Source organism: Lepidochelys kempii, chromosome 8 (assembly GCF_965140285.1).
Source record: "Lepidochelys kempii isolate rLepKem1 chromosome 8, rLepKem1.hap1, whole genome shotgun sequence".
Lineage (NCBI taxonomy): Eukaryota > Metazoa > Chordata > Testudines > Cheloniidae > Lepidochelys > Lepidochelys kempii.
In genome coordinates, this window is record NC_136387.1 from 53,607,920 (window position 1) to 53,634,108 (window position 26,189).

The 26,189-nt window shown below is 49.0% G+C and overlaps 1 protein-coding gene across 1 annotated transcript in view; it reads left to right on the forward strand.

The window, feature by feature from the left end:
- Nucleotides 1-26,189, forward strand: part of CACNA1E (calcium voltage-gated channel subunit alpha1 E) — a 420,129-nt gene that overhangs the window by 237,461 nt on the left and 156,479 nt on the right. Inside the window, exons 7-9 of the mRNA XM_073356587.2 lie at nucleotides 8,945-9,048; nucleotides 11,782-11,934; nucleotides 13,833-14,014. Of these exons, the coding sequence (XP_073212688.1) occupies nucleotides 8,945-9,048; nucleotides 11,782-11,934; nucleotides 13,833-14,014 (439 nt within the window). The remainder of the gene's footprint in view (nucleotides 1-8,944; nucleotides 9,049-11,781; nucleotides 11,935-13,832; nucleotides 14,015-26,189) is intronic.

The window sequence follows — 26,189 nt, forward strand, 5'->3', positions numbered from 1 at the left end:
TCATTGCTCAGTTGACAACTCTGGATTGCCCAGTTTTTGAGTTGATTGGTGTCTGCCTCAGCTTGTCCTCTCATTGCTCTTGGACTTCTGATTGCTTCAGAAGAAAGGTCTTTTATCTCCAGCTGGGACACCATTACATGGGTCTCCATAGTTTGAGAAATAATAATCTGAAACGAAAATGGTAGCAAATCTGTGTTCAAATCTAATCAAGGAATATCTTTGTAGGTATCTCTTATCATACATCCCACAACAGGGACTGCAACCTGCCTGGTTTAAACTTACGTGCCTGTACTGAAGCCCTTTGCAGGTAGTTTTCCATCTATCTCAGTAACCCCTCTGCCTAATCCCAGGATAAGGATGAAAGGAATGTTGCTCTTATTCTTAGCTTTGCTGCAGCCGAGCCATTGTAAAGTGCACTGTGTGGCCAATCTTTATCGCCTGGAGAGAGCTCTCCTGGCAACAAAATAAAACCACCACCATCAAGGAGCGGTAGCTTTGTCGCTGCTGAGAGCACAGCTCCTGCCAATGAAGCACTGTCCACACGGGTGCTTTTTGTCACTAAAATGTCTGTTGTTCAGGGGGGCATAATGAGTAATACTGGACACATGAAAGCAAATAAGGTGTGAAACGCTCCCGGATTAGAAATTTGCCCTCACTTGAACAGCTGTTAATGATTATCCAAAGTGCAGGCCAGTGGGGTATCAGGAATAGGGATGTTTTTGTGTGTATGCAGTTGCACACTTAGACCCTACTTCTGACCTCACAGACTTTGGTGTCAATCCACTGAAGTAGATGCAGTTTGCACCAGAATAGAACTTGTGTGAGTGAGAGGAGAATCAAGCCTCTGGTCAATTTTCTTGTTTCGACAGAACCCAGATTTGTTGATCTTCAGAGTACTTGAGAGGCATTGATTTTTTTCCAGCTTTCCCCAAGCCGGCGGTTTGAATGGGGCATTGAGGGGAAGAGCTTTATTTGTGGTGGGTTGAGAGCTTTGTTGCAATGAAACTTTTTATACACATTTTTGTTCTTAAGTAGAAGGGGCCTAACATTTTAATCCCTCACACTGGGACAGATCAGGAGTAACAGCACTAAAATCATTGGGGCCAGATCCTCAGCTGGGACAAATCAGTGTCGCTCCATTGACTTCTGTAGAGCATTGCTAATTTGCTGTAGGTGAGATCAACCCAATGGAATTACACTGCTGGTGGGTGATCAGAGTCAGGGCCAAAGAATGTACAATCACACAGTTACAGAGTGGAGCTTTCTAATTAAACTGAAATGCTGTAAATAAATAATCACCCAGTTGTGTACACACAATATCAGATTTGCCAAGGTGAGTTTTTTCTGCTTTTGATTGCTCCCTAATCAGTTGCACTTTGCTCATTAGCCTGTACATCCCCTCCTGCCTCTGCCCTCATTTGCATCATGCAAATAGATTCTCTCTGCTCTTTTCTCACCTGAAATCTTTTTTTCCTTTCCTTCAGGAGTTAAAAACTAACCCTTTGCCTGCATGGCCTATAAAACACCTTCACTCTCTTGTCAATATGTGTGATGAAAAGCATGAGATCACTGGGATTCTTATAGACCAATCTAGCAGTTTTTTCAGATAACTTGGACTGTGAGATATAATTTTAGTTTGGGTCTCTGTCTAAAAATAAGGAATAATTATTAGTGCTTCAACCTTAGATAAACTGTGTTTATTATAGCTGTTAGATAGAATTTAAATTGTTCTAAGGACATTGGAATTGCTAGACTGGATCAGACCAATGGCCCATCTACTCCAATATCTCTCTCTAACAATGACCAGCACCAGATGCTTCAGAAGATGGAGCAAGGAACCCCATAATGAAAAGTTAAGCAACAAGATGTCCGTGGGAGACTAGGAAAGAAAAGTTCCTTCCTAACCCCAGGCAGTGAGTGGTTGTTTTATATCCCAAAATACATGGGTTGATAGTCTGTATACAACTTAGTTCTAGCTTGTTTTCTATATTGCCTTAAACAGGTTTCCATGTTTTTCTATACTCAGGTTTGTTCCTTATTTCATTCTGGTGTATTTGGTACAATTGCTTGAGCTCTTTAAATTGTCTTTGTAACATTGCAGCCACTTAGCACAGAGAAAAGGAAATAATAACCCAAAGAGGATCTTTCCCAAATGATTTCAGATTCAGATCTTGCCCCGTGTAATTTGATTTGTGGGAAATGGAGAACAAAATGTCATACAGATGAGATTCTTCTCAGTAAATCAGAATTGTATACACATGCAAATATGGGTCACGCTGTATAATAAAGTTCCAATTAGAAGTAGTTTTAAAAAGCTTAATACATGTCTATTAGATGTTGGGTAAAAATTTTTATAAATGCCTAAGTCTTAGGGCTATATTTATGTGCCTAAAGATGCCGATAGGCGCCCAGTGGGATTGTCAAAAACATCTAATAGGTGCCATTGCAGATAGGAAAATACCTTTGGCTCTGAGGCGCTTATGAAAATTGTACCTTGTTGTAACATACTTGACTAGTGTGTGTGTTAGATGGTGAGACACAGCTCAGTAGATGACATTATGGGAGTTCCTAAACTATGGTTCTAAAAAAACCGAGTGGAGTGTTGTATTCTAGTCTTGATTAGCCATTTATTGAGACATCTGTGAATCATTTCCTAACCCTTTACAAAGGGAATCTTCATATCAAATGCGACCTAAATAGTCTCCGCCCAATGAGTGGAGATGAGCTAGAGGTACAAAGTTCAAGTATGTTTGGACCCAGCTTTTGACTAATTCAATGCCTGTACCTTTCATTCTGAGGGAGGTCCCAAAGCTCCTGCATTCTGCACACGTTTGGCATCTACTTGCTTTTATTTTTGAATAATATTTGTGCCAGAAACAAAGAACCATGAAGTGGAGGATCTAGAAATCCTCCCAGAGAAGAATCCTGCAGCATTTCAAGTACCTTCAATGATTTTTGTTTCTGACCCTCATTTGAGTCTTTGCCACATGTTGCATTCAGTCTTGGGCGTGGCAGATTGAAAGGACCCACTTTGGACTCAGTGCCTCCTTCGTGCTTGGAAAAAAACCCTGGTTAATGGTTGCCACACCCCATCCCTCATCTCCTTTAAGAAATGTCTAAATACCACCTCCTCTGGTGGTAACAACCACATGAATCTCTGTGTCAGTCCTGGTCCATGTTCCTTCTCTGATTTTAGACTGGCAGGGGTCAATTCTTCACCTGGTACTGAACACCTCAATCAAAGTCTCTCTCTGCCTCTGTTTCCTCAGCTGGAAAATAGAGGTAATAACCCTTCTCTGCTTTGAAGGGGTGCTTGGAGGCTTAATTCATTCATTTATGTAAAGTGCTGTGAGATCCTCAAATGGAAGGGGCTACAGACATGCAAAGTAATATTCCTGTTTGAGTGCGCTACTAACAATGAGAGATGGTCTTCAGAAATGGTTCAGAAACTTCTCCAGAGTTTGGGGGTGTTGGGATGGGGATCCATGTGTTTGGGTCAGCCCCATCTCTGGTAATACTGGAGACTAGTATACACTTGCATGCTGGAATGGATGCTGAAGAGCCTGCTCAGCAATTTATCTGAGAGATCCAGTCATTTCTTTACTCTTAAGTGGCACCTGTTGTGAACATCAAAGTGTGTGCAAGGGCAGTTGCATATTCCATTGGCCATTGACTATCTGCTTTTGTGTTCGTAATGCAAGCTCCTGTTTCTGACAGTCAGACCCTAGAAGGAAAAATATCCAGGGTGATCCTTTTGATTGCAAGCAGATTTCAGAGCTGTCTCCTGCTCGGCACATCAGGTGTCTTGCTTAAATAATCTGTTCAAACCTGCTCTGAAATGATCCATGGACCTCACACCCCTGAGTGGGGACAGTGAGTACTTCACATTGCCATAAGATAATCCCCCTCTTAGTCACTAATTGAGAGTGGTGTGTATTGCCCTGACACAGGGTTTCCTCAGAGAAGGCTCATCTAAAGGTCCCCAACGCTTCAAATAAATTGGGGTTAATTTATGGCTTTGCGTCAAAAGTATTCTATATAGGTTCTTATACTGCGCTCATCCCTGTGGTATCTGAGTGTCTTCCGATAGTGCATTAAGCGACATGACTAGCATCTGTCACGGTTGGTCTCTCATCCTCTCCCCAGGTGGAGAAGTAAGTGTGTGCAGTGAAGTGTCTCGTTTGGGAATTTAATTACACCCACATACACACAGCTTGCTATATGTTTCTGTTAGAGAAGGCTGGGAAAAGAAATGAACTTTGGGCTGGGAGCGATGGGGAGGTTTGTTATGGTCCTTTTGTTCTTGGGTGAGTTCAAGTCACAGTCTCAGACTGGCCCCTGACGAAGTTCTGGTTCCTGCACAAACTAGCTTTACCCTTGTGTCAGAAGAAAAGGAGTACTTTGAGCTCATGCTCAAATAAATTGGTTAGTCTCTAAGGTGCCACAAGTCCTCCTTTTCTTTTTGCGAATACAGACTAACACGGCTGCTACTCTGAAACCTTGTGTCAGAGAGTTCCATTATTCCCCAGAATTTAGATGGTCTTTTAGATACCCCAGGACAAAGCCTCTGAGAACCCTGCAGGTAAGACTCAAGGCCTTGAACTTGATTTCATGTTCTATGGGAAGTCAGCACATGTAGCAGAGGACAGGTTTGATGTGCTCACGGTAGCCTGTGTTGCTGACGAGATTCACTGTAGTGTTCCATAGCACTGGAATTTCCTAAGCACTGAAGGTTTCCTGCCCAGGTATATCACATTGCTGTTGTCCAGGCGAGAGTTGGGTGTTGCTGAGGCCGGGTCTTTGTCTACTGGGATGCAGGTTCAGATAGTTTAGGTGTAAAACTGTATCAAACTTGGTTTCAAATTGGGTTTTGCTTGGACATTTAAGGCTCATTTGGACCCCAAACGTTGGAGGCATGTGAAGCTGAAGGAAAGGTTCTTTGGCACCCCTGCAACCTAAAGCATGGAGTTGGTACAGCTCTAAAATGCATGTTAAGTTGGCCAGAGTGTAACACTATAATTCCTTTTGCAGGAGAAGTGGGGAGCCTGCTGTGACAGCCTGGGCTCTAGTTACCAGTCAGAAGGAAGGGGAGAAATCTCAGCTTCTCTGCTTGACCCCTCCTAGATACTACAGTGCAACCACAACTTAAGTCTATTGATTTTGACTTTACAGCCAGTTTAACAAAGCAGCCATCCTGGGCTTCTAGGCACCCTTGACTTAAATAAGGCCCCATTTGCTGAGGTATTTACACCTGTGCCTAATTGCAGTCAATAGGGCGACTCACTTAAAATAAGGTATGTGCATAGGTGCTTTGCTGAACTGGGGGCTAAAAGCACAGTGGCAAAATGGGCAAAAGCCAGCAGCTCCCATCCCCTTCAAACTGGAAAATAGCCAAGCAGAGATTAAATGAATCCCAAACTGTATCTGACCTCAGCTCTTGTCCTGCCCCTCCTTTCTCAAATCCCCATGGGGGGAAGGAGGCCACCAGCATGCCAACAGATTGGAGCTGTGGTGGCTCAGGGGAGGCGAGTTCACAGGGTGAGGACCTCTCCAGGACACTCCTTCTCTTTCTGTAGGAGTATTGGATCAGAGGAGAGGTGCAGGTCCCCCAGACCTCTTAGTTCTCTGGGCTTTAAAGCAAGGGCTTGCAGCACAAATGCACCTCCTCCTCTAGAGGAAGAGGTGAGCCCATAACCACCCAACGTGCAACAGCTGACCACATCTCTGCCGGGTCCAGGTCTCTGCATAATGCAGCATGTCACCACTATGACTGTGGGAGGCTGGAAAGCAAGGCCCATTAAACGCACACATGCCATCCTCATCAGCAGCTGCCTGGCTATTTGCCACCTCCCTGGCTTTGTTCCAGCTCCCTTCTCTGTGCAGTCTAGACCGGATGTTTTCCAGTCTCTCTCATTTGTTTGCTATCAAGGTTTTCTGGAAACCATAACATTAGAATCCTCTTTGGGTTTTTTAGAATGGCCTTTGTACGCCTTTGCTGGGGAGCCTCTAGGGAAGGGTGGGAGATGCTTGGGAGGCATTGTGGGAGACCCCAGTGGCAGGAGAGACTCCATGGGTGGGGCACGGTGGGAAAGTCAGATTAGGGGCTGGGCCGGTGGGGCCTGCTGATCGCGGCAAAGGGGGAGCATTGGGCAGAGCGTGGTAGGGTGCTTTGGGAGTGGACTAACGGCCGTGTCGGTTAGGCATGGTGGGGATGGCTGGGGTTACATGGTGAGGAGGGAGTGCTAGTGGAGAAGTCTGGGAATAGCTGTGCAACGTGTTTGGGGGGCAGAAGTTTCCTTGGGCAGGAGATGCAGGGAGGGACAAGTCTAACATGGGGAGACAAAGTTTATTGGTGGCTCCTCCCTCTGTAGCCTGAAGCCAACCCCTTTGCTCTCTCCTTCACTCCCAGTTCCCACCTGCTCCCCACTCTGTCTTCCCTTCATCCCCTCTTGTTACCCATTTTTCTGTTCCTGTCTTCCTCTCCGTTTTGCCCCTTCTGCATTCCTGTACTGTGGCAAGGTCTGATACCTGATCCCTCCCCACTCTTCCTTGGGCTTTCTCTCTCGCTCCACAGCTCTGGTGTCAAGTCCTGCCTTTCGCTACCCCATGTCCTCTCCTCCCATTTCTCTCCAGCAACCCCCTCCTTAAGGCTCCCTGTGTTCCACCAGATCTTCCCTTTTCATGGCTGCCTGGTTTCTCATTCAAATTCCCGCGCTGGGGCATGTTTGGAGGGGAGGAGGAGGACTAGTCATGGCAGCAGAAGTGCACCCACCCCAAGGATGGTCAGGGGAGGCTGTCCCTAGCCTGGGGCCATATGCAGCACGTCTGGCCCCTGATGGAGCAGCTGAAGCTGGGTTCTGGTTGTGGGGGGGGGCAAGGGGATGCTTTGTTCAGCCACGCATGTGGTCGGAGCCTATGGCTCTTACCATGATCCAGGGTGGGATATTGTGGGATTAGGTGGCCCAGGCATGAGACTGTCGGGTCAGAACACCACAGCTGCAGCTACCTCCCAGATTAAGCAGGACTTAAGTTTGTCTCCCAGTGCTTGTCATTTCACCCCTTTTGAATCCAGCATGATAAACAGAAAGGGGGAAAAATCAGATGCAATAAGCTATTTTGATTATGTTAAATCATTTCTCCTGTCTGTATCCTAGGAAACAGAACTCTGGTTTCTGAAGGGGGTAGGTTTGTACCTACTGTACGTTGGGGCGGCGGCCGGAGGGGGAAGGGAGAGAGAGAGAGAAGATTGCTAATTGCGCTGCACACAAGAGACCTAGCACAGAGCTGCTCTGGCCTGTAATTAGATAAATTAGTGGAACAATGACCCAGTTTTCCTTGGTTTTTGGATTGCTGCAAACAGCTCTGAGGTCGCTCCCTCCTCCTGCCCCGCTCTCCATCTTGTCTCCTCCTTCTAAAACATCCCGGGCAGTCTTGTCAGCTCTGTCTGTTGTGACCCCAGCTCCGCCCCTACCTGCCCTCAGCCAGCAGGAGTCAGGGCTGAGCAGTCCTGTCTTCCAGCACTACTGTTGTGCTTGACCTTGGGGTGGGGTTGCTCAAGGGGGAACCACCACCACCTCCTTTTGCCTATCTGTGAAAGTCTAATCCCAGTGTGGCCCTCCGTCTTGCCTTGTGACCCGAGCGGAGCGTGCCATCTGGGGTCAATGCAGCTGAGGCCGGGTGGGCATATAACCTCCCCGCAGAAGGAACCCATCCCAGTTGTTGCTTCCCCTACCCACCCTGATTGCTGATTGCATTTTAATTCTTAAGTCTCATCTCCATCCTTGTCCTGCCGTTCTGTGGCACTTCCAGGTTCAGGGAGCCTGGTACCTTGAGCCTGTGGAGCATTAATCCTGAGATGTGTAGCTAACCACCCAGGCAAAGACTCTGATCTTCTGAGCACTGTCTCTGCTCCAGACTGATAGTGCCCTGGAGAGAGATTAAATTGATCCCAAGCAGGCAAAGTACAGATCTGAAGAGCACTGTCCTGGCAGTCTAAAAACCCAGAGCATAATTACATAGCATTGCTAATGGTTAGAGCAGCAGGGCATGAATCTTGGGGCCTGGCTCTCCATGGCCATGCACTGTAATCACTTGCTCCTGTGCAAAGCGAATGTCAAACATTACCTGTCTGGTTCGGGGGTGTTTTGCGCACACTTTGCACAGATGTAAATGGTCGCATGAGCTGAGAAGCAGCAGTGAATCAGGCCCATGTTGTGCTCTAGTGTGTGGCTGGTTGGGTCCCACTGCACTCAGAGACTGCGTGTGACTCCTGGCACTGATTGAGGGCCTGATCCTTGCTCCAGCAGCCACCTGGGGCTGGTCTGCCAGTGAAAAAACAAACTTAATTGGGGTCCTATGCAGCATTGTGATGTAGTGCTGGCAGCTGCTGGGTCACCCCTCCTGATTCTTGGTGTAGGGGGTATGGCCAGGGAACTGCTATGTCTGGACGATCTCTTGTCTGTCTTAATAAATTTGGGGGGCTAACTTAAGTCAGCCTTGAGGTTGCTCTGAGTTGTGCCTTGGGACCCAACTGATGCTCAGCAGCTCCAGGATCAGGGAGACATGAAGTTGGTTTAACATCCCCACCCAGGTCCTGAGCTGCTCCTGATGCTGACCGGCCTACTCTGAGGACCTGAGCCAAAGGCTAAGAGTATGACTCCTCATCCTGGCACGATGCAGGGCGGGTTGCACTGCACTCCGGCTGGAAATGCGGATCCTGGCAACAGTGTGTTTGTTTTAATTATTATCTCTATCACTCCATTAACACTGCTAAGTTTAGACCCCAGCAATCGCTGCTGACTCACTGGAGGGTAAGGTGCACCAATTCAGGTTGTCAGGTGCCTTGTCTGTGATGGCCCAGTCACGATGTCTCCCTCTCGCAGGCACGTTCGCGCTGCCAAGTCTCTGTGGCTAATAACTCTGCTTTCTCATTGTCTGGCTGCAGCATCCTCGCCACAGCTGGAACTCACTTCAACACCCATGTGGACCTGCGGACCCTGAGGGCAGTGCGAGTGCTCAGGCCTCTGAAGCTCGTTTCAGGCATTCCCAGTAAGTTCGATCTCCCACTCTTTGGCGGGGCACATGAGTTGTGTATGTCCCTCAGGCTTGGGAAAGCACTCATGCCACCGCTGGAGACAGAGGGTGAAATCCTGGCCTTATGGAAGTCAACAGCAAAACTCCCACGGACTTCAGAGGGACCATGATTTCACCAGTGATGTTTTCCAGCAGGGAGGAGTGCATCCTCTCCTAGATTCCTACAGGAGAGGTGCCATCGGTGATGTGGAAGGGAGAGGGGTAAATTCAGCATGCAAAGATTTGGGGCCCACCCCTGCATCTAGATCAGGGCCATACAGAGGTATTTGGGGGGCTAGGGGTAAATTCTGCAACGAAGCCCCCGCCTTTTCCAAAAAATTGCCACTGAGGGGGATGCTGTGGGGACAAGGGTGCGGGGGAGCGTAGTGGTGGTGTTAGAGCGAGCATGCCCTGCTCTCACCCCACAGCAGTGGCTTAGTTCCCATGCCGTGGGGATGGGCCTGGCTCCCCATGCTGTGTGTTGTGACCTGGCGCGCCAGGGTCACAGCACTGCACAGGTTTGGCTCTGCTGCCCCACTGTCATGACGGAGGGGCTGCTGGGCCAAACAAGGGTCACCGGCCCAAACCTGAGTGGCTCAGTGACCCCTCACACCAGGTCACAATGCCACATGGTTTGGTGGCCCACTCAACCTGGGGGGGGGGGGCTGGGGAAAATTGCCCCTTTTGCCTCCCCTGTCCCTTCTGCCCCAGGGGGCCCTGATCTAGAACAAGGCTGAATGCTTTCTGGTGGAGCACAACTGGGAATCCCAGGATTCACAAAGGCCAGAGACTCCCATTCCACTAATTCCTCCGGGGCTGCGGTGTATCCATTAGTAATTTCCTTTTTCCCTCCCTTTAAACAAGTAAAGGAATCAGTCTATTGGTGCTCCTGATCTGTCCCTCTCCTGGGCCCTGAATGTACGGCTTGCTGGGTTAATAAATGAGGGGGTGGCAAGGGGCTAGGAGGGGGACTGTAAGTTAATGCCTGAGGCTCCCGCTTCTGAAGAGAGACCTCTGGGAGGTAAGGAATTTGGTCACAAGCAGAATGTCCTCAATGGGACTGGATGTGACTTGGTTTATGGTCGCAGGGATTTGTCATGGTGGAAGGCATCATATCCCTCTTGCTCACCGGGTGGCCTCTCTCCCCTGCATCATAAGTCAATTTCCATCTGAGAGCTGGTCAGTGGTCTGTGTAGGACGGTCCTGACCCAGATTCTAGTGCACACAGGGCCATATCACAGAATCCAGCCTCATGGCAAGTGGTTCTCTTGTCAACAGCCTCGAGAGAGAGGCTGGGAACTTCGTAGTCACAGAAACTGAACCTCTCATCTCTTCCTCAAAGGTGGTGGCGTAGTTGCAGGGCAATAGTGGGAGAGATTTGCTGTGCTTGCTGTCCTTTGTACCCCTCATCTGTCCCGTCTCAGTCTGGCACTTTTCACCAGGGCAAAATCCTCTCTTTAAAGTGTGAATTTGACAGCAAGCCAGCACTTGTGGTCCCTGCTCAGGAGAGCCGTGAGATGGGAGAACAAGTCAGGAGCGAGGTGCTGTGACAGAGCAGGGTGTGGAGAAAACACACCATTGCATTTGGCCCACATCATGCCTGGCTCCTGGCACTGCTGTCGGCACTCCTCTTGCCCTGTCAAAGTCAGGTGGGGAAAATCCTTAAAAACCTCCCTTTCTGCAAGGTACTTGGCAAAACTCTGTGCTCTGGATGGCTTTCCCCCATTGTTATCCAAAGTGAATGCATGGGTGGGCTGTTCAGAGGGAAGCAATCAAAGGTCACACACAACACGGGAGCCATGCAGGATGTGCACTTACCCGTTGTGCATGCACAAATGCATGCATTTGGATGCACAAACTAGATACCTGCGCATGGACACTGGCAGCTGTACGTGCAGTTGCTTGATTTTTTTTCTTTCACAAACAGCTGCATGCAGGTGTGCTTTTGCAGTGACTACTAGGTGATTCTTCTTCTGTTACGGCGGGACTTTGAAATATGGTCCTACCTGTTTACCTTGCAGTTGCCACTCGGAAGGCAAATCCGAATGAGTAGTGGATGTTTTTATATGGTAGCACCTAGAGGCCCCAACTTAAATCAGGGCTCCATTGTGCTGGGTGCTGCACAACACAAAGTAAGAGACTATCCTTGCCCTGAAGAGCTTTCAGTCTAAATAAACAATACAAACATGGGGTGGGGGGGTTAAACCAAGGCAAAGACAGGTGAACTGACTTGCCTGTGGTCATGCAGCAGGCACTGTCAAGAACAGAACCCATCCTGAATCCATTGTCCTGTCCACTAGGTCATGCTGGTCCTCTAGGGGCAAAATTCTCCTCCCTGAGCCTCACTGCATGTCTCTATCGCCTATTCTATCCTTGCTTCTGGAGCAGAAGTCTGTAAATCTCAGTGGAAATTCCACAGGCGGAATATGCCCAGAAAGAGCTGCAGTGGAGAGAAGAAAGTTCCCAAAAACCCAGAAGTCGATGCTGGGTGCTTATGGGAGTGGCAGATGCCTATTTGGCAAAGGTTTCTGCACGCTGTGCTTTGCCTGGTCCCATCTGGCAGATTACTGATCCTTCCACATCTCTGTAGCTCACCATCCTTTTACCAAGAGCCTCTCCTGTAGGGAAAGGGAGAGATGTTGTCTCTGCTGTTAGCTGGGCAAGGTGGTGGGAGGGTCAGTGAGCTATGTCCTCTCTCCTCTTTCCCAGGCTTACAGATCGTGTTGAAGTCCATCATGAAGGCCATGGTGCCCCTTCTTCAGATAGGCCTCCTGCTCTTTTTCGCTATTCTGATGTTCGCCATCATCGGCCTGGAGTTCTACAGTGGGAAACTGCACCGAGCTTGCTACACGAATAATTCAGGTAGGCAGGCTGCCATTCCACTCTGTCTGTTGTGCATGGCAAACCGTTGTGAGCAGCACCCTTCTCAGCTCAGATGAGATGATTGACTGTGTATGAGCCACTCTGTGGCCTTGCCATGCTGAACCCCAGCTTGTCTGGTTCAGCTGCAGCAAGGCATAAGCCATGCTGCGGCATGGTGGTATTGACACTTCAGACTGTAACACATAACTGTCACCACACGATCACAATGGCTGAGTAAAGACTGAGCTGCTGGTCCCTGGTGCATGGTGGGGAGAAATTCCATTTCCACACAATGCCCGCTGGAATTGGAGTCAGGCCATCTCAGGGGTCACTCCCTTTTTGCACTGCTATGTTCCTGTTGGAGCTCTGGGCTCAGTGATTTCCTCTCTTCTTTTACTGAACGCCACACTCTGTTTTCCTCTCCTTGAGCCTGCTATCAGCCAGGGAGGGTGGCAGTGAGGTAGAGCTGGTTGCAAACATTCATGGTTAGAAAAATGTCAGCAAAAACAGATTTGTCATGACTATATTTCCCATTTTCTAGCCAGCTCTCCAGTGGGGATGGAGAGATGGGTTGGTTTTGTAATAGATTCCAGCCAAGGATAACCTTACTGTGAGATAACGGGCAGCTTCTTCAGCCGGAGATGGTAAATACAAACAATTATAAGTCACTGCTAGTCTCTTTCCTCAGGGCTTAACAAAGTAAAATCCAGCTAAGAACAAAGCAACTCAATCACCTCCCAACAGCCCTTCCAGGCTCAGCCTTCCTCTTTCTCCATACTGCCCTCAGGCTATCCCTTATACAGTTCCCAAAAGCTGACCTCTGGACTCTCAGTTCTTTGTAGAGAACTACGTTTCCCAGAATGCCAGCTCTTAAAGGGCCCAAGGACCATAACGGGTGCACGTGTGCTCTGAGGCCCAGTGACTGATGTTGTTATGAGTGGTTTCTATCAATCAAAACCATCCCCAATATCTGTTCTTGTCTTCATATCCAATACCAGCTGATCTCATTTAAAGAGAGAGGATTCCCATTCTTGAGACTTAGCATGGGCAACTGTAAGTGTTCCAGAAATCATGAATAAGGACTCAAAAATCATGAGATTGGCATACAAATCATGGGATTTAAAATGATGATGATGGTAATACAATGTGGATTTTACTTGCCTTTGGGTTTTTCACCCTCTTGGGTGCACTTGAGTCACATTTTCAAGATTTTCTTCACAATTATAGGGGCTAGAAACTTGCTTTACAAAACTCTCCTGAGATGCTCAAGTAATCACAGGATTTCAGGATCTGGGGCTTTAAGGAAAACACCAAGCATCATGAGACTCGTCATGAGGATTGATAATACTTCAATACAGAGAAGAAAAGCCACCTCTTTAGATTATTGTGCCCACTGTGTACTAGCTGCTTTCTAGACAGGCAAAAAGGGAGAGGTCCCTCCCCCAAAGAGTTCACAGTCTAAGGTTTGGGGGGGAATGGGAAGAAACATACTAACATACATCAACAGAACCAGCCATCCCTGCTCAGGAGTGGCCAAATTCAGAAGGCTCAGCATTGTTTTAGGTCAGGAGTGAGGTGCATTAAAAGAGGCATGTGAGCTCTGGGGCTGCATTAGCAAGGAGTGCTTCGGGTCAAGCTTGAGATGTACTGGCAGAGCGTTGAGGGTCAGAAAGTGGGGGAGTAAATCTGGAAAATCAGGGCACTGTAGGTCAGGATTCCATGAACATTCCAGTGACCTAATGTCCCCCCAAATGTGAAAGCTTTAATAACACAGCTAGATGCTCGTCCCACCTCGCCTTCCACTGGGTATCCGGGCTGGGCTCTGTCTGCTTCTCTGCATCTCCTCCGCCCCTCCCTGATCTCTGTGCCCTCCGGGCATTGCTTTTTTATGATTGCAGGTGAACTGGAAGAACTGGATCCCCCACATCCGTGTGGGGTGCAGGGATGCCCCTCGGGTTACGAGTGCAAGGAGTGGATTGGTCCCAATGACGGGATCACTCAGTTTGACAACATCCTCTTTGCTGTGTTGACTGTCTTCCAGTGCATTACCATGGAAGGGTGGACCACAGTGCTGTACAATGTGAGTGAGGCTGCGGTGGTACTCGGGGCTCTTAGAAGCTCCACGGGTTGGAGAAGCAGAAGTGAAGTGTGTTTTTGCTGAACAAATCTTCCAGGCTGTGGAGCTCTCCTGGGTCTCCTGTTTGGGCTGATGATGGAAATGGGGCTGCTCGTTAGTGGTGGGATGTACAATTACAGGTGAGCGCAGGCCGGACTCAGTTCTGGTTCCACTGCACATCTGGGTACCTTTTGAGAAGGAGGAAAAACTAATTCATTGGAGAGCCAAATGCAACTTTGCACCCATCAGTGGTTGGATTTGTGATATGTTGCAAAGAGCTGGTCAAATGGCAAAGACCTGTCCCCCGTGCTGGCTCTAACGAACCTTCAGTTGAGGGGTGGGGCTTTGGGAAAAATGGGCTGGATCAGATTCAGCCCTACACACCGTTTCCTCCCTCACCCCTGTTGGCAACCAGCACAGCATGAGCACCTTTCATGGCACAACCGGTCCCAGTCCCCGCGGAACAAACAGACTGCAGCCACTGTGTATGCCAAACTTCACTGAAGATCGCAGCATGACTGCAGGTGTGCTTCGCTGCGCTCGGCAAGGGCTGGAATTCAGTAACACGTGCAGCCTCCTGTGAGTGGAGCGATAAATGCATGAGTTGTGCTGCTTTGCTTGAGAGCAGGAGAGGGGGTTGTGTGATGATGACACGAGGTGGATTTTGTGCCTTACACGTTTGTGGAGCAAGTTCTGTGATGCACTGATGAAGCTGCCTGAGTTTTGAGGCTTTTTCTTTGTAAGGGAGCTGTTACTGTCAAGTGTTAGACACTGACAACGTCTAAGGTGATGTTGTGTTGTGGGGTTGAGGTTTTATGTATGGGTTTTAAGGTCTGGGCTAGAAACAATTGGGCCAGATTCATCCCTGGTGTAATTTCTGCTGACACCAGCAGTGTTACACCAGGATGTATTTGTCCCATTTTGTCTAGCCCATACAGAAGTTTGTAGAAAGGCTTGTATCACGGAGAGATCTGGGAATAGCAAACCCCAGTGACTGGAGAGCAGCACATCATGCAAACTCTGCTGCCTGGATGCTGTGCAGAGGTGCCCTTAGTTTGAATGTGTATTTTGTCAGCAGAGTTGCTAACCTAACCCTATGGTGGCAAGAGACACAATATGGCCTATCCAAACTTTAGAAGGGTCCTAGTCCATGTATATAAGACACAGGGCTTTTCTGGGAGGGAATAAGCAGCTGTGTGTGTGTGTGTGTGGGGGGATTGCAGAGAATGGGGTAAAACAAACACGGCAAGAAAACAGAGATACTAAGTTAAATCCACAAAGGGGCTTTGTTCTTCCTCCTTATAAGAAGCTCTTCAGTGTCTGGAATTCTCTGCCTGGAAGTGAGTGGCAGAATCTACCTTCCTGGGATTTAAAACGGAATATTTTCTTGGACACCAGTGGTGTCTCAGGGTATAAATGGGATTACAGGCTTAACTGTAGTGATGGCTGCCCACGCAGAACCGACTAGGAGGTGGAATGAGATTTTCTCCCACAGAAAGCCTTGAGGGTTTTTTTCCATTCCTTTGAAGCATTTAAATAGGAGCTGCCTGTTAGAATTATTTTGCGTCTCCCACACAATGTCCTGCAATAGCATGGGAAGATCAGGGTGAACGCTGGATCTTAGCCCTTCTTGTGTGTGTGGCTCTCACTCTGTGATGCATGCACATACGAGACAGTGAGCTAATTTACAAATAAGATGTACATATTCCTCCTACACACGGCTTGAGCTTGATAGGGAATGTGCCTCTCTGCCTCTTCGCCTATTGTTCATTTAGGAATATTGGGACTGCAGCCCATCTCTGTCCCCCTGCCTACCTCACTAGCCTTTGTGCTCTGCAATCTTGTTTTCTGCTCAAAACCTTGCTCTTATTCTCAGTGCATGTACATTCGCAGCTCCTCTTGCTGCCTTTGGCAGGCTGTTTCTCACATTAGTAGCTTACCCTCTGTGGAAGTCAGGTGTTTAGTTTAAATGCCTCTCATGCCCAATCCATCCTTCTCTTCTCCTGGCACACTCCCTTCCTAAACTGGTTTTGTTTCTGTAGAAATGGTGCATGGAACTGGTCTGCTTCAGCTGTTGCGTTTCATTCAATCAAACTCATTTGCCTCTTGCAAATATTACTGTATATACAAAAAAGAAAAGGAGGACTTGTGGCACCTTAGAGACTAACACATTTATTTGGGCATAAGCTTTCGTGAGCTACAGCTCACTTCATCGGATGCATCATGCTCAAATAAATTGATTACTATATATAGTTTCCCTCTAGTTTAGTTCAACCTGTTTGTTAGGTTAGAGACTTCTCCTTGGGACAGGGCATGCCCCAGTCCCCAGGCTTTAAACTCTGCGATCACTGTAAAAGTCCTAAGCCCACTGGCGATCCACATAATAGGTGTTTACTGTGCTTGGGCGAAGGTCACATTAGTGGCAAGTGCAAAATCTGCAAGTCCTTCAAGCCCAGGACGAAGAAGGAGAGTGACATTCATTTGAAGGCGCTCCTGATGGAGTCTGCCCTTACCCCGGTACCAGAGCAGCGCTCTGATTCGGCGCAGAGCATCATGACCTTGGTGCGCAGCACCCTGCCAGTACCATCTACAAGCCGGCACCAGTCTCCTTCCATGACTCCAGCCAAGAAGCCCAGGAAGACAGGGCGAGGAACGTCTCCAGTTTTCCACAAGGGAAAGGACAAATCTGGGCTGGACCAAGGTGCATTCTCAGGTGCCTCTTCACCCCCTTGGGGATCCTGGGCCCCAGCTCAGGTCAAGCAGTGTAGCCAAGCCCACTCCCCGCCAGCTACCCCGGATAGCGGCGGAGGTCCTCAGCTCTGAGTGCCGTCCAAGATGGAGGCCCTCCAAGTGGCACAGGACATTATTTCCCTCCCAGTGCTGCCCACTCTGGCCCCTGCGGGTTCCCAGTCCCGGGGTAAACCTGCATTGAGACCACCACAGTCTCCACCTTTCCGGCACTGCTCCCCGTTGTGGGGGACGTCCCGCCAATGGTCGCCCTCTCGCAGCTGATACGCCTCTGATCGTGATAAGCAGAAGCTTCATAGTCCCATCCGGTCTCTCGACCTTTGTCAAGGGCAGTGAGGCTTGAGGCATGGCTCGCTGGTAACGAGGCACACGTCCCCCGTCCCCCCCCCAGCAGGAGTTTCGGAGTTGGCACCCGGAATCTCCGTGGCACCAGTTCCACTGCAGGGACAGGTCGAGGGACCAACTGTTTTGTTCTCCAGACCGTCACCGATCCCCCAGGGTGGCGTCACCCCATGCAGCTACATCTTCACGATGCCAAGCCCGCTTTAGTTCCTGATCCCGCTCCACATCCCGGTCCCGCTCATCAAGTGTGAGGTGTAGATCACCGGCCTGGTGCCATTGCGGATCCATCGAGTTCTGCCGGTCCCCGAGGCCCCGATCCAGATGCTTATTGAGGTCAGCCAGATCCCAGGAGGGGCGACCAGTACCGATCGGGACAGGGCCATCAATCAGGGGAGCGACCGCTGGGTGTGGTGGACGTAGTTCCAGTGGAGTACAGGAACAAGAGGTTCTATTCCCGATACTTTTTAATCCCTAAGGCCAAGGACGGTCTGCGGCCCATACTCAACCTGCAGGACTTGAACCTCTACTTAGCGAAACTGAAGTTCTGCATGGTCTCCTGGCCTCCATCATCCCCTCCCTGGATCCGGGAGACTGGTGCGCCTCCCTCGATCTGAAAGATGCATACTTCCACATCGCCATCTTCGGGGGACACAGACGCTTCCTCCAGTTCACGGTAGGTCCTGACCACTATCAGCTTGCAGTCCTTCTGTCTGGCCTAGCGGCAGCACCACAGGTATTTATCAAGTGCATGTTGGTGGTGGCGGCTTACCTCAGATGCTGGGACATCCAGATCTACCCATACCGCGACAACCGGCTTGTCAAGGGAAACTACAGGTCCAAGGGGATGTCGTGGTGCTACTGGGCATGTGCCATCGCCTTGGCCTCCTGGTGAATGACAAAAAATCCATATTAGTTCCAGTACAGAGGAGAGTTCATCAGAGCGGTGCTCGACTCGACCTGCACCAGGGCGTTCCTGCCGCTGGAGTGATTCAGGGCACTGACGGACCTCATTGCGGAAGTCTCCGCATTTCCCCTGACCACGACCATGGTTTGCCTACGCATACTAGGTCACATGGCAGCATGTATATATGTGGTGCACCACGCCAGGCTCCAGATGCGACCCCCCTGCAGCAATGGCTAGGGATGGTTACTCCCGGTCCAGGGACCACCTGGAGAAGGTTGTCACCATCCCCACGACGGTACTTACCTCACTGCGATGGTGGACCGATCCCGGGAAAGTCCTGGAAGGAGTTCCCTTTGTCAGCACTCCTCACTCAGTGGTACTTGTGGCACCTTAGAGACTAACCAATTTATTTGAGCATGAGCTTTCGTGAGCTCATGCTCAAATAAATTGGTTAGTCTCTAAGGTGCCACAAGTACTCCTTTTCTTTTTGCGAATACAGACTAACACAGCTGTTACTCTGAAACCTGTCACTCAGTGGTGTCCACTTTCCACATGAGCCAGGACAGCTTCCTTCCAGTCTTCTGCCCTAAGCCCCATGAGACTCGTGAAGAGAGGCACCTTCACGCTTTGGATGTAAGAAAGGCTCTGGCTTTCTACCTAGATCGGACAAAGCCTTTCCGTAAGTCGACTCAGCTTTTCACCTCTACAGCTGGTAGGATGAAAGGCCTCCCAGTGTCCACACAAAGGATTTCTAACTGGATCAGCTCTTGCATTCGGACCCGCTACAAGATAGCGGGAGTTCCTCTGCTGCCGATCACCAGAGCCCACTCGACTAGAGCTCAGGCATTGTCAGTGGCCTTCCTGGCGCACGTTCTGATCCAGGACATCTGTAAAGCTGCAACGTGGTCCTTGGTACACACGTTCACAGCCTACTATGCCATCATGCAGCGGGCCAGGGACGACGCTGGGTTCAGCAGAGCTGTGCTGCAATCTACACATCCGTGAACTCCTTACCCACCTCCACGGGTACTGCTGGGCATCACCTAAGTTGAATAGACATGAGCAATCAGACAGTTACCTTTTTCCGTAACTGGTGTTCTTCGAGACGTGTTGCTCATGTCCATTCCACGACCCGCCCCCCCTCCCTGCTGTCGGAGTTTCCGGCCAGAAGGAACTGAGGGTGGAGGGGATCAAGAGCTGAGCTTCATGGTTTGAGCCCCTCTTATGCACAGCTCTTTTCACAAGCACCCCAAATCTCCTTGCACACCATGTAATACGCAGAAGCAAAGAAACACAGCAGGCCAATGGAGACAGCCCCAATCAAGCCTTGTACAAAAAGTTTTCCAAAAAGCAGTTGGACCAGTATCCTTGCAGGCTTTGCATTCTAGTATGCAAGCACCGCTGGTTACCCATCTACAGTTACAAAGTGCCGACTGAGCCTCAAAAGGCTTGGAGTTTTGGCTCAGCTCAGCTTCTGTTTCCCCTGTCCTCAGACTAGAAATCAGTCCGGACATCTAGTCCCATGAGGCTTCCAGTAACCTCAAATTCCAGCCAGACCAGAGATCCCATGGGAACAGCCTGTCCTGCACTGTTTTGGTAATTCTGGACCCACCAAACCCAGGAAGTGTGGAAATGCACAAGAGGGATTTCCCACTCATCACTGCTGCCAATAAGCCCAAACAACTCCATAGCTCATTTGCAAAGCTCAGAGACAGAGGAACCAAACAGAAATCCTGGATTTAAATAACCTGGATTTTGTGGAAACCCAAATATTGATCCAAACGTTGTGGCTCAAGCCCATCTGTGCTCAGAAAAGGTTTAATACAGATGGAGATTTGGGCTTTAGTTTGGGGCCCAGTTCTTGTTTCCGAAGGCTGTGCAGCTCTGATAAATGTCCAAGGGGTTCACAGAAGTTCCCCTGCTCAGTGATCTCGCATCTTTAATTCCAGGAGTCAGTGTTTATATAGTTTACATTATGGTGATAATGTGAATGGAATTCGTCCCCACACACAGTCAAACTATCAGTGTTCACTGGGACTGAGACCTCCATTTGCACCTCTCTGCATGTACTATGGCCATCTCTGGTTAGGGCGCTGGGCTTCCGTCAGCAGAGGAGTAAGGGAAGAGCTGCATATTCAGGGGCCATGCTCTTTAGGGCTTCCCAGGATGCATTCTTCCCATCATGCACTGTAGCCTGGGGCACATCTGCACTGCAGCTGGGAGGTGCCATTCTGAGCATGGGCAGACATACACATGCTAGCTTTGATTGAGCTAGTGTGCTGAAAATAGCACTGTGGCTGCAGTGGCGTGGGGCGGTGGAGTACCTACCTAGGATTTTGGATGGCATTGTACTCAGGCAGCTAGCTTGAACTGCTGCCCGGGTTGTTATGGCCACAGTGCTATTTTTAGCATGCTAGCATGATCAAAGGTCGCACGTGGAGGTCCACCCAAAGCCTTTTTCCCCCGTGGAAGGAGATGTGGCATTTGATCCATTCTCCGGGGGACTCTGTTCGTCTCCTGCACAATGATTCAAACACCAGGCGCCGCTGCTGTGATGGTGAGACTCTGCCCCCAGCCCGTATTTTGACTCCCAGAGGGGCAGCTGCCTTTGGGCCAGCCCACTGTTCTGCCAGCGCCTCGCAGCACAGCCTGTTAGTCTGCGCAGCTCCTGACAAAACATCCACGGAGCGGGAGATGGCGAGGTGCGCACACGCGAGTGCACAGAGTTCAGGCTCCTGACAGCACGCGTCTGCCTGTCACGGGCAGAGCTGGCAATTAGCGAAGTGACACTTCTCAACACCCCTTCCCTCAGCTTGTTCTCTTCTCCCCCCTTCTTTAATCACACACGTACTGAAGTTGGATAATTGCGTTCTGTGGGGATGACACAACTCCCGTGGGACCCGCATCACGGGGCTCAGATGAAAGCACCAGCAAACGCCCACGGGGGAAGCAGGTGGTGGGAGAAGATTGTCCTCCTTGGAGCTGAGTGCCCAGCAGCCCCGGAGGGCAGGTGCGGCAGCTCTGCTCCCCCTGCTGGGAGGGAGTGGGGCTGCTGAGCTGCTCTCAGCCACACGCGCGGGGTGGCACCAGCCCCTTCCGACAGAGAGACAAAGTCCTTGCTTATCAGCTTCTGTTGCCTATGCCGCTGTAAATACCAGCCCTCAGTGCCAGGGGAAGGTTACTGCAGAGAATAATTACTGGTGTTCAGTCTGTGTGTGAGACAGAGTGTGTGCCTTGCTCTGAGACTATACTTATTTATTGCATTCGGCTTCAGACTATCCTCTTTGACCAAATAAGCCACAAGCCAGAGTATTTCTACAGGACCCTGAGCAGCTTTCACCCAGCTTGGGGGAAAGGGAGTGGGCAGTTAGCATAAATGAAGAGGCCGGTTGTGGTTAGAGACTTCAGAAACGGGACCAGCAGAAGGCATTCGATCTTGAAAATATGTGAGCATGTGTCTGCACCTGCTTGCAGGGTTTCTGCTTATCCGCACACAGCTGCAACCCTCCCGAGTGTGGAGAGGTTTGGAGTTGGCCCATGTTGAACGACAGTCCCATGATGGGGCAGTGTGCGTGGCCAATTTTACCTCGCTGACAGCAAGATCAGTGGTTTCCCTCAGAGCTGTATTTGGAGTCCTGCCCAGACACAGGACTGAAAGCTGAACAGAAACCCCAGCAAACGCAGCGTGGTCTGCCTGCCTCTCTCGAATACACATATGCCATGTACTTGTAGCCAAGTCGGTCCCAGGATATGAGAGAGACAAGGTAGGTGAGGTAGTATCTTTTATTGGGTCAACTTCTCAAGGACCCAAGGAAGAGCTCTGTATGGCTCGAAGGCTTGTCTCTCTCACGAGCAATAAAAGATATTCCCTCACCCACCATGTCTCTCTCTAATATATACACACACATACACGACACCAAGCAATGTACCCTCCTCATCCCAGCAGCGGTGTGTAAAGCATGCATGGTGGGGTGGGCTGCAATAAACATGTTGTTGGGATGTTTTTGGTATGTCTGTATTGGTTTAACTCAACTAGGGACTGTCTGGAAGGAAGGAAAAGATTGTCTCAAGCAAACACTTGAGAGTTCATAAGGGACAATGGTGGGACTGTTAGTTTTGATGATTTGCCTGCTCTCCAGCCAAGCAAAAAACTGGCTTGGACCAGGACAAGAGAAGGCCCCCAGCACAGGGCAAAATAACTGTGGCAGGATTCAAAGAGGCACGCTCTCTCTCAAGAAGAAGGTGATAGTTGTTTGAGGGAACCAGGTTGTGACACAGGCACCTGCTGGGGGTGGTGTCTGGTGAAGCTAGGCCTATCTAGGTCATCACCACAGGATGGTAGGACTGCAGGTAAGATAGATGGTTCTTGTGAAATCCCTTTTCTCTAGATGCTTTCTTCCTACTGCTAATGTAAAAAAAGTGCCCAGACAGTCTCTGTAAAGCTATGCGCCACTGGTCATAGTCCCCTGAAGGGAAGAGCCACAGATGCTGAAGCCAGTTGGACCTGCTGGATAAGCAGGTTGGATACTCAGGGTATTATAGCCCAAGGCCCAGTCTAAAGATGGGGAAAACTGTGGAATTCCACCCCGCAGGGGGTGCACTCAAAGACCAGAGAATTGGACAGAGGTGCCACTAGCCTTGTAACCATGACAATATTTATTGGTGTGTGGGGTTTTTTTTTGGTATTCTTTTGCCTGTTAGGCCAGGGTGCCCTATTAGCTACCAGGGGCCAGAATGTGATACCTTTACTCCCACTATATTCTGTGTCCTTCGCTGAGTATGAGGTACTCCCTGACTGCAGTGGGACTGTTATGGAGTACCTACTATTGAGCAGGAGTACGGGGATCAGCATCTGGCTCCATGAGGCTTGCTGTGCAGGTTTTGGAGGGAGAAGAGAATCATAGCTAATACATCCTAGAAATCTCTAAAAGTCACCTGCAATAGTTTTTCCAAATATAACAATATAATGATTTTAAGATACACTCTCATCACATGACTCCAGGACCTGGGGCTTTAAGAAAAATACCAAATCTAGCAAGACTTCCAGGAGCCGACAACACTGGACTTGCCCATAGCCAGAGGGGGAGCTGGGATTAGCATTCAGGAGCTCCTGACTTCTAGTCCTTTGCTCAGGCCACAGAACAATAATTTCCTAAACCTTGGGAGCTGGTGATTGTAGCATTAGCCACAGCCCAGCCGTGGCACAACCCAGCACCACGTTGTGTGATACAGCACTCCTCTGTATCACACCTTTATTATATGGCATCAAGACTTAGCTTAATTTGTGTCCTGGACTCTGAAGTCTCACAGTGGCAGTTAAACATGTGTGATTAGACAAACCCACCTTTCTGTCACTGCTGCAGCAAATGCAACCACCTGAATCTGGAAGGGAACCTGGTGGAGAATGGAGAGGGTGGATGAAACATTTTCAAGATTTCCCAGGAGCAACTGAGGTTGCAGAGAAACCGGGTAGGCTGAAAACCTCTACAGTGTTACACTGGGCAGGACCAGAGGCATTGGAGACCTACCGTAATTCCAGTGGGAGAATGAAATGCACTGCAAACTGCTATGCAGTCATTCAAGGATGTCAAGAATGCCATGATTCTGGCAAGAATGTCACTGGGAAAGGCATATTGTCTTGATAAGTAACTAGCTGCCAAGTGTGCCTCTTGATTGTTATGTTATAGAGCTAGTAAAGCTAAGCCATGTGAATTGTTCAAATTCACAGATAGACTAATTACAGACTGAGTTATCTGTGCAGTAACTGATAACCAAGCTACAGCAAGGTTATTGCAAGAAATAGACTTGACTTTGCAAAGAATAATGGCTTTTTGCAGGGCAAGTGAAACACACTTCCCAAATGGGAGTGCTAACAAGCAGTGAACAAGCAGACGTGCCTCTAATTAAAAATGAATGGCAAGGCATAAACACAGGATACAGACCAGATTAGCTAGCAATAAAAGTGGAGGAATCGGAGCATAATGCAGAGGTGCCCAGCAAAAGAGCTGCAACGGCATTTGTGCCACAAAATGCAACCATGTTTCAAAAGCGTGTCGCTTTCAGCACAACCTGCACAGAAGAGCAAAATGTTTTCATGAGGATGCAGAAACTGAGTTCTTGGCTGGTCCTCTTAAATTTCCAGAGCAAGATGCTATGACAGATTAGAGGTTGACATCTGACATAGATGGACAAAAGACACGTTTCAAAATAGCTATTGAAACTGAGCGTAGTCATCCAGCAATACCGCACACACGCACAAAGGGGAATGATCTCTTGTTAGAGATTGTGTCAGATCGTAGACACAAAAGTAGATCTTGTGTTCATGATACGAAAGCTAGGCTGACTGGTCAGGCTAAGGAGGGATCCCACCTGGTAGGGTTTGAAGCTGTGGAACAGGAAGTCCCGCTTGTGCTGGAGTTGAACAGCAGTCTGTAAATGATCATGAAATCGCAAATGTTCTCGTTAAATATGAAATCCAAGCCTGGTATGGAGCTGCTGACAGCAGAAACTCCTTTCAAGATTGCCTATAAATAGGGAATCAAGTTGTTGCAGAAAGAGGAGTTTGAAGTAAATATGACTCAAATGCTACACGTTTCTGCCACCAAACTTGACAAGCTGAAATGCGAAACACTGAATGAGTCAACCTTACAAGAGTAATTCTAGATCGATGCCCAGCAGAAACAGCCCAAACGGTTCCATGCATAAACATGTATTGGGAGCTAGAGTTGAAATTTTTGCCTATATTGGGATTATGCATAGAGGACATCATGTTGTAATACACAGCATTAGGTCAGCCATGATCCTCAGCGATGATCTGAGTATTGAAAAGCACAAGAACAGAGTCTGAAATGTCCTCTCCTGGGTAGGCATGAAGGCTACCAACGAAGAGAATTTATCCAAGTGAAATCTGCAGTAAACCCAGGAAACTGAAAGCACAAGGACTACTGAAACCATGTGAGGTTAGGCTTATACTGGCTGGTATGAGTTAAATCTAGATACACACACACACACACACACACACACAAGTCCAGGTTTCATATTGAGGCCAAGATTACTTAAAGTGATCCGTGATTTGGGGTGGTTTAAATTCTTGAGTGCCCTACTTGAGACACCTTTAAAGGAACCTGATTTTCCCAAAGAGCTGAACACCTGTCCTTTGAAAATCAGGCCCCTTCTTGTGATCTCAGACGGGGCACCCCAAAATGGGAGTTGCCCAAAATCACTATCACCTGCCCTGGCTCTGTGCTGAACCACTGTGGTTCTCAGGTTCCACAGTATGGTGGCCTTACAGGGACATAGCATTACAGGACTTAAGTTTTGGATCTGTTTAAAATTCAATGTATTATTTGGTGTGTGTGTGTAGATTTTTGGCATGACTCCATAATCCCAATTTAGGGAACGCTGCACGAGCCTATGCTGCCGCTCTCCTAGGTAATTCTCTGGCCCCATCACCATGGTATCCGAGCTCCTCACAATCCGTAATGTAGTTATCTTCACATCTCCCCTGTGATCTCCTGAGTCCAGCCCCTTCCTCTGGAATGGTTGAGATGAGTGATGCTCGGCCCTTCAGTGGTGCAAATGGCACGATTTCTTGCCTTGTTGTTTCGGTTAGGATGAAACCTGCCAGAGAGCCATTGCTCTGAAGTGATCATATCCAGAGAGAGAGGGACTCCTTGTTATCACTTCCCTGCGTTCTCATCATAGCATCAGCCCCGCTCCCTCTGCATCTTGGCTGAGAAAGAAGGAGAATGTGTTGTTGGATTGTTCCTCCTCTGGTAGCTGCTTTCTAGGTGTTGGGAAGTTTTCCCTGCCACAGTGATGACAAAGCTCAAAGCCATGCTGCTGCGGTGTAACTGCACACCAGTGACTGTGAAGAAGCTCCCAAGAGAGAAAAGTTTAAAACCAAACACAGGCAGGAAACGGGCAGTTAAAGCAAATGAAGAGAGATTACCCCTTAGTCACGAGGAGCCTGGCACTGGGAGGGGGAGTTCAGAGGAATTCTCTCTGGAAACGTCTACACTGCAGCTGGGAGCGTATTCCCCAGCACAGGTAACGGACGGGTACTAGCTGTGCTCCAGTCACTGCACTAAATATAGTAGTGTAGCCAGGTAGCACAGGGAGCAGCTCAGGCTACTGCCTGCCCAT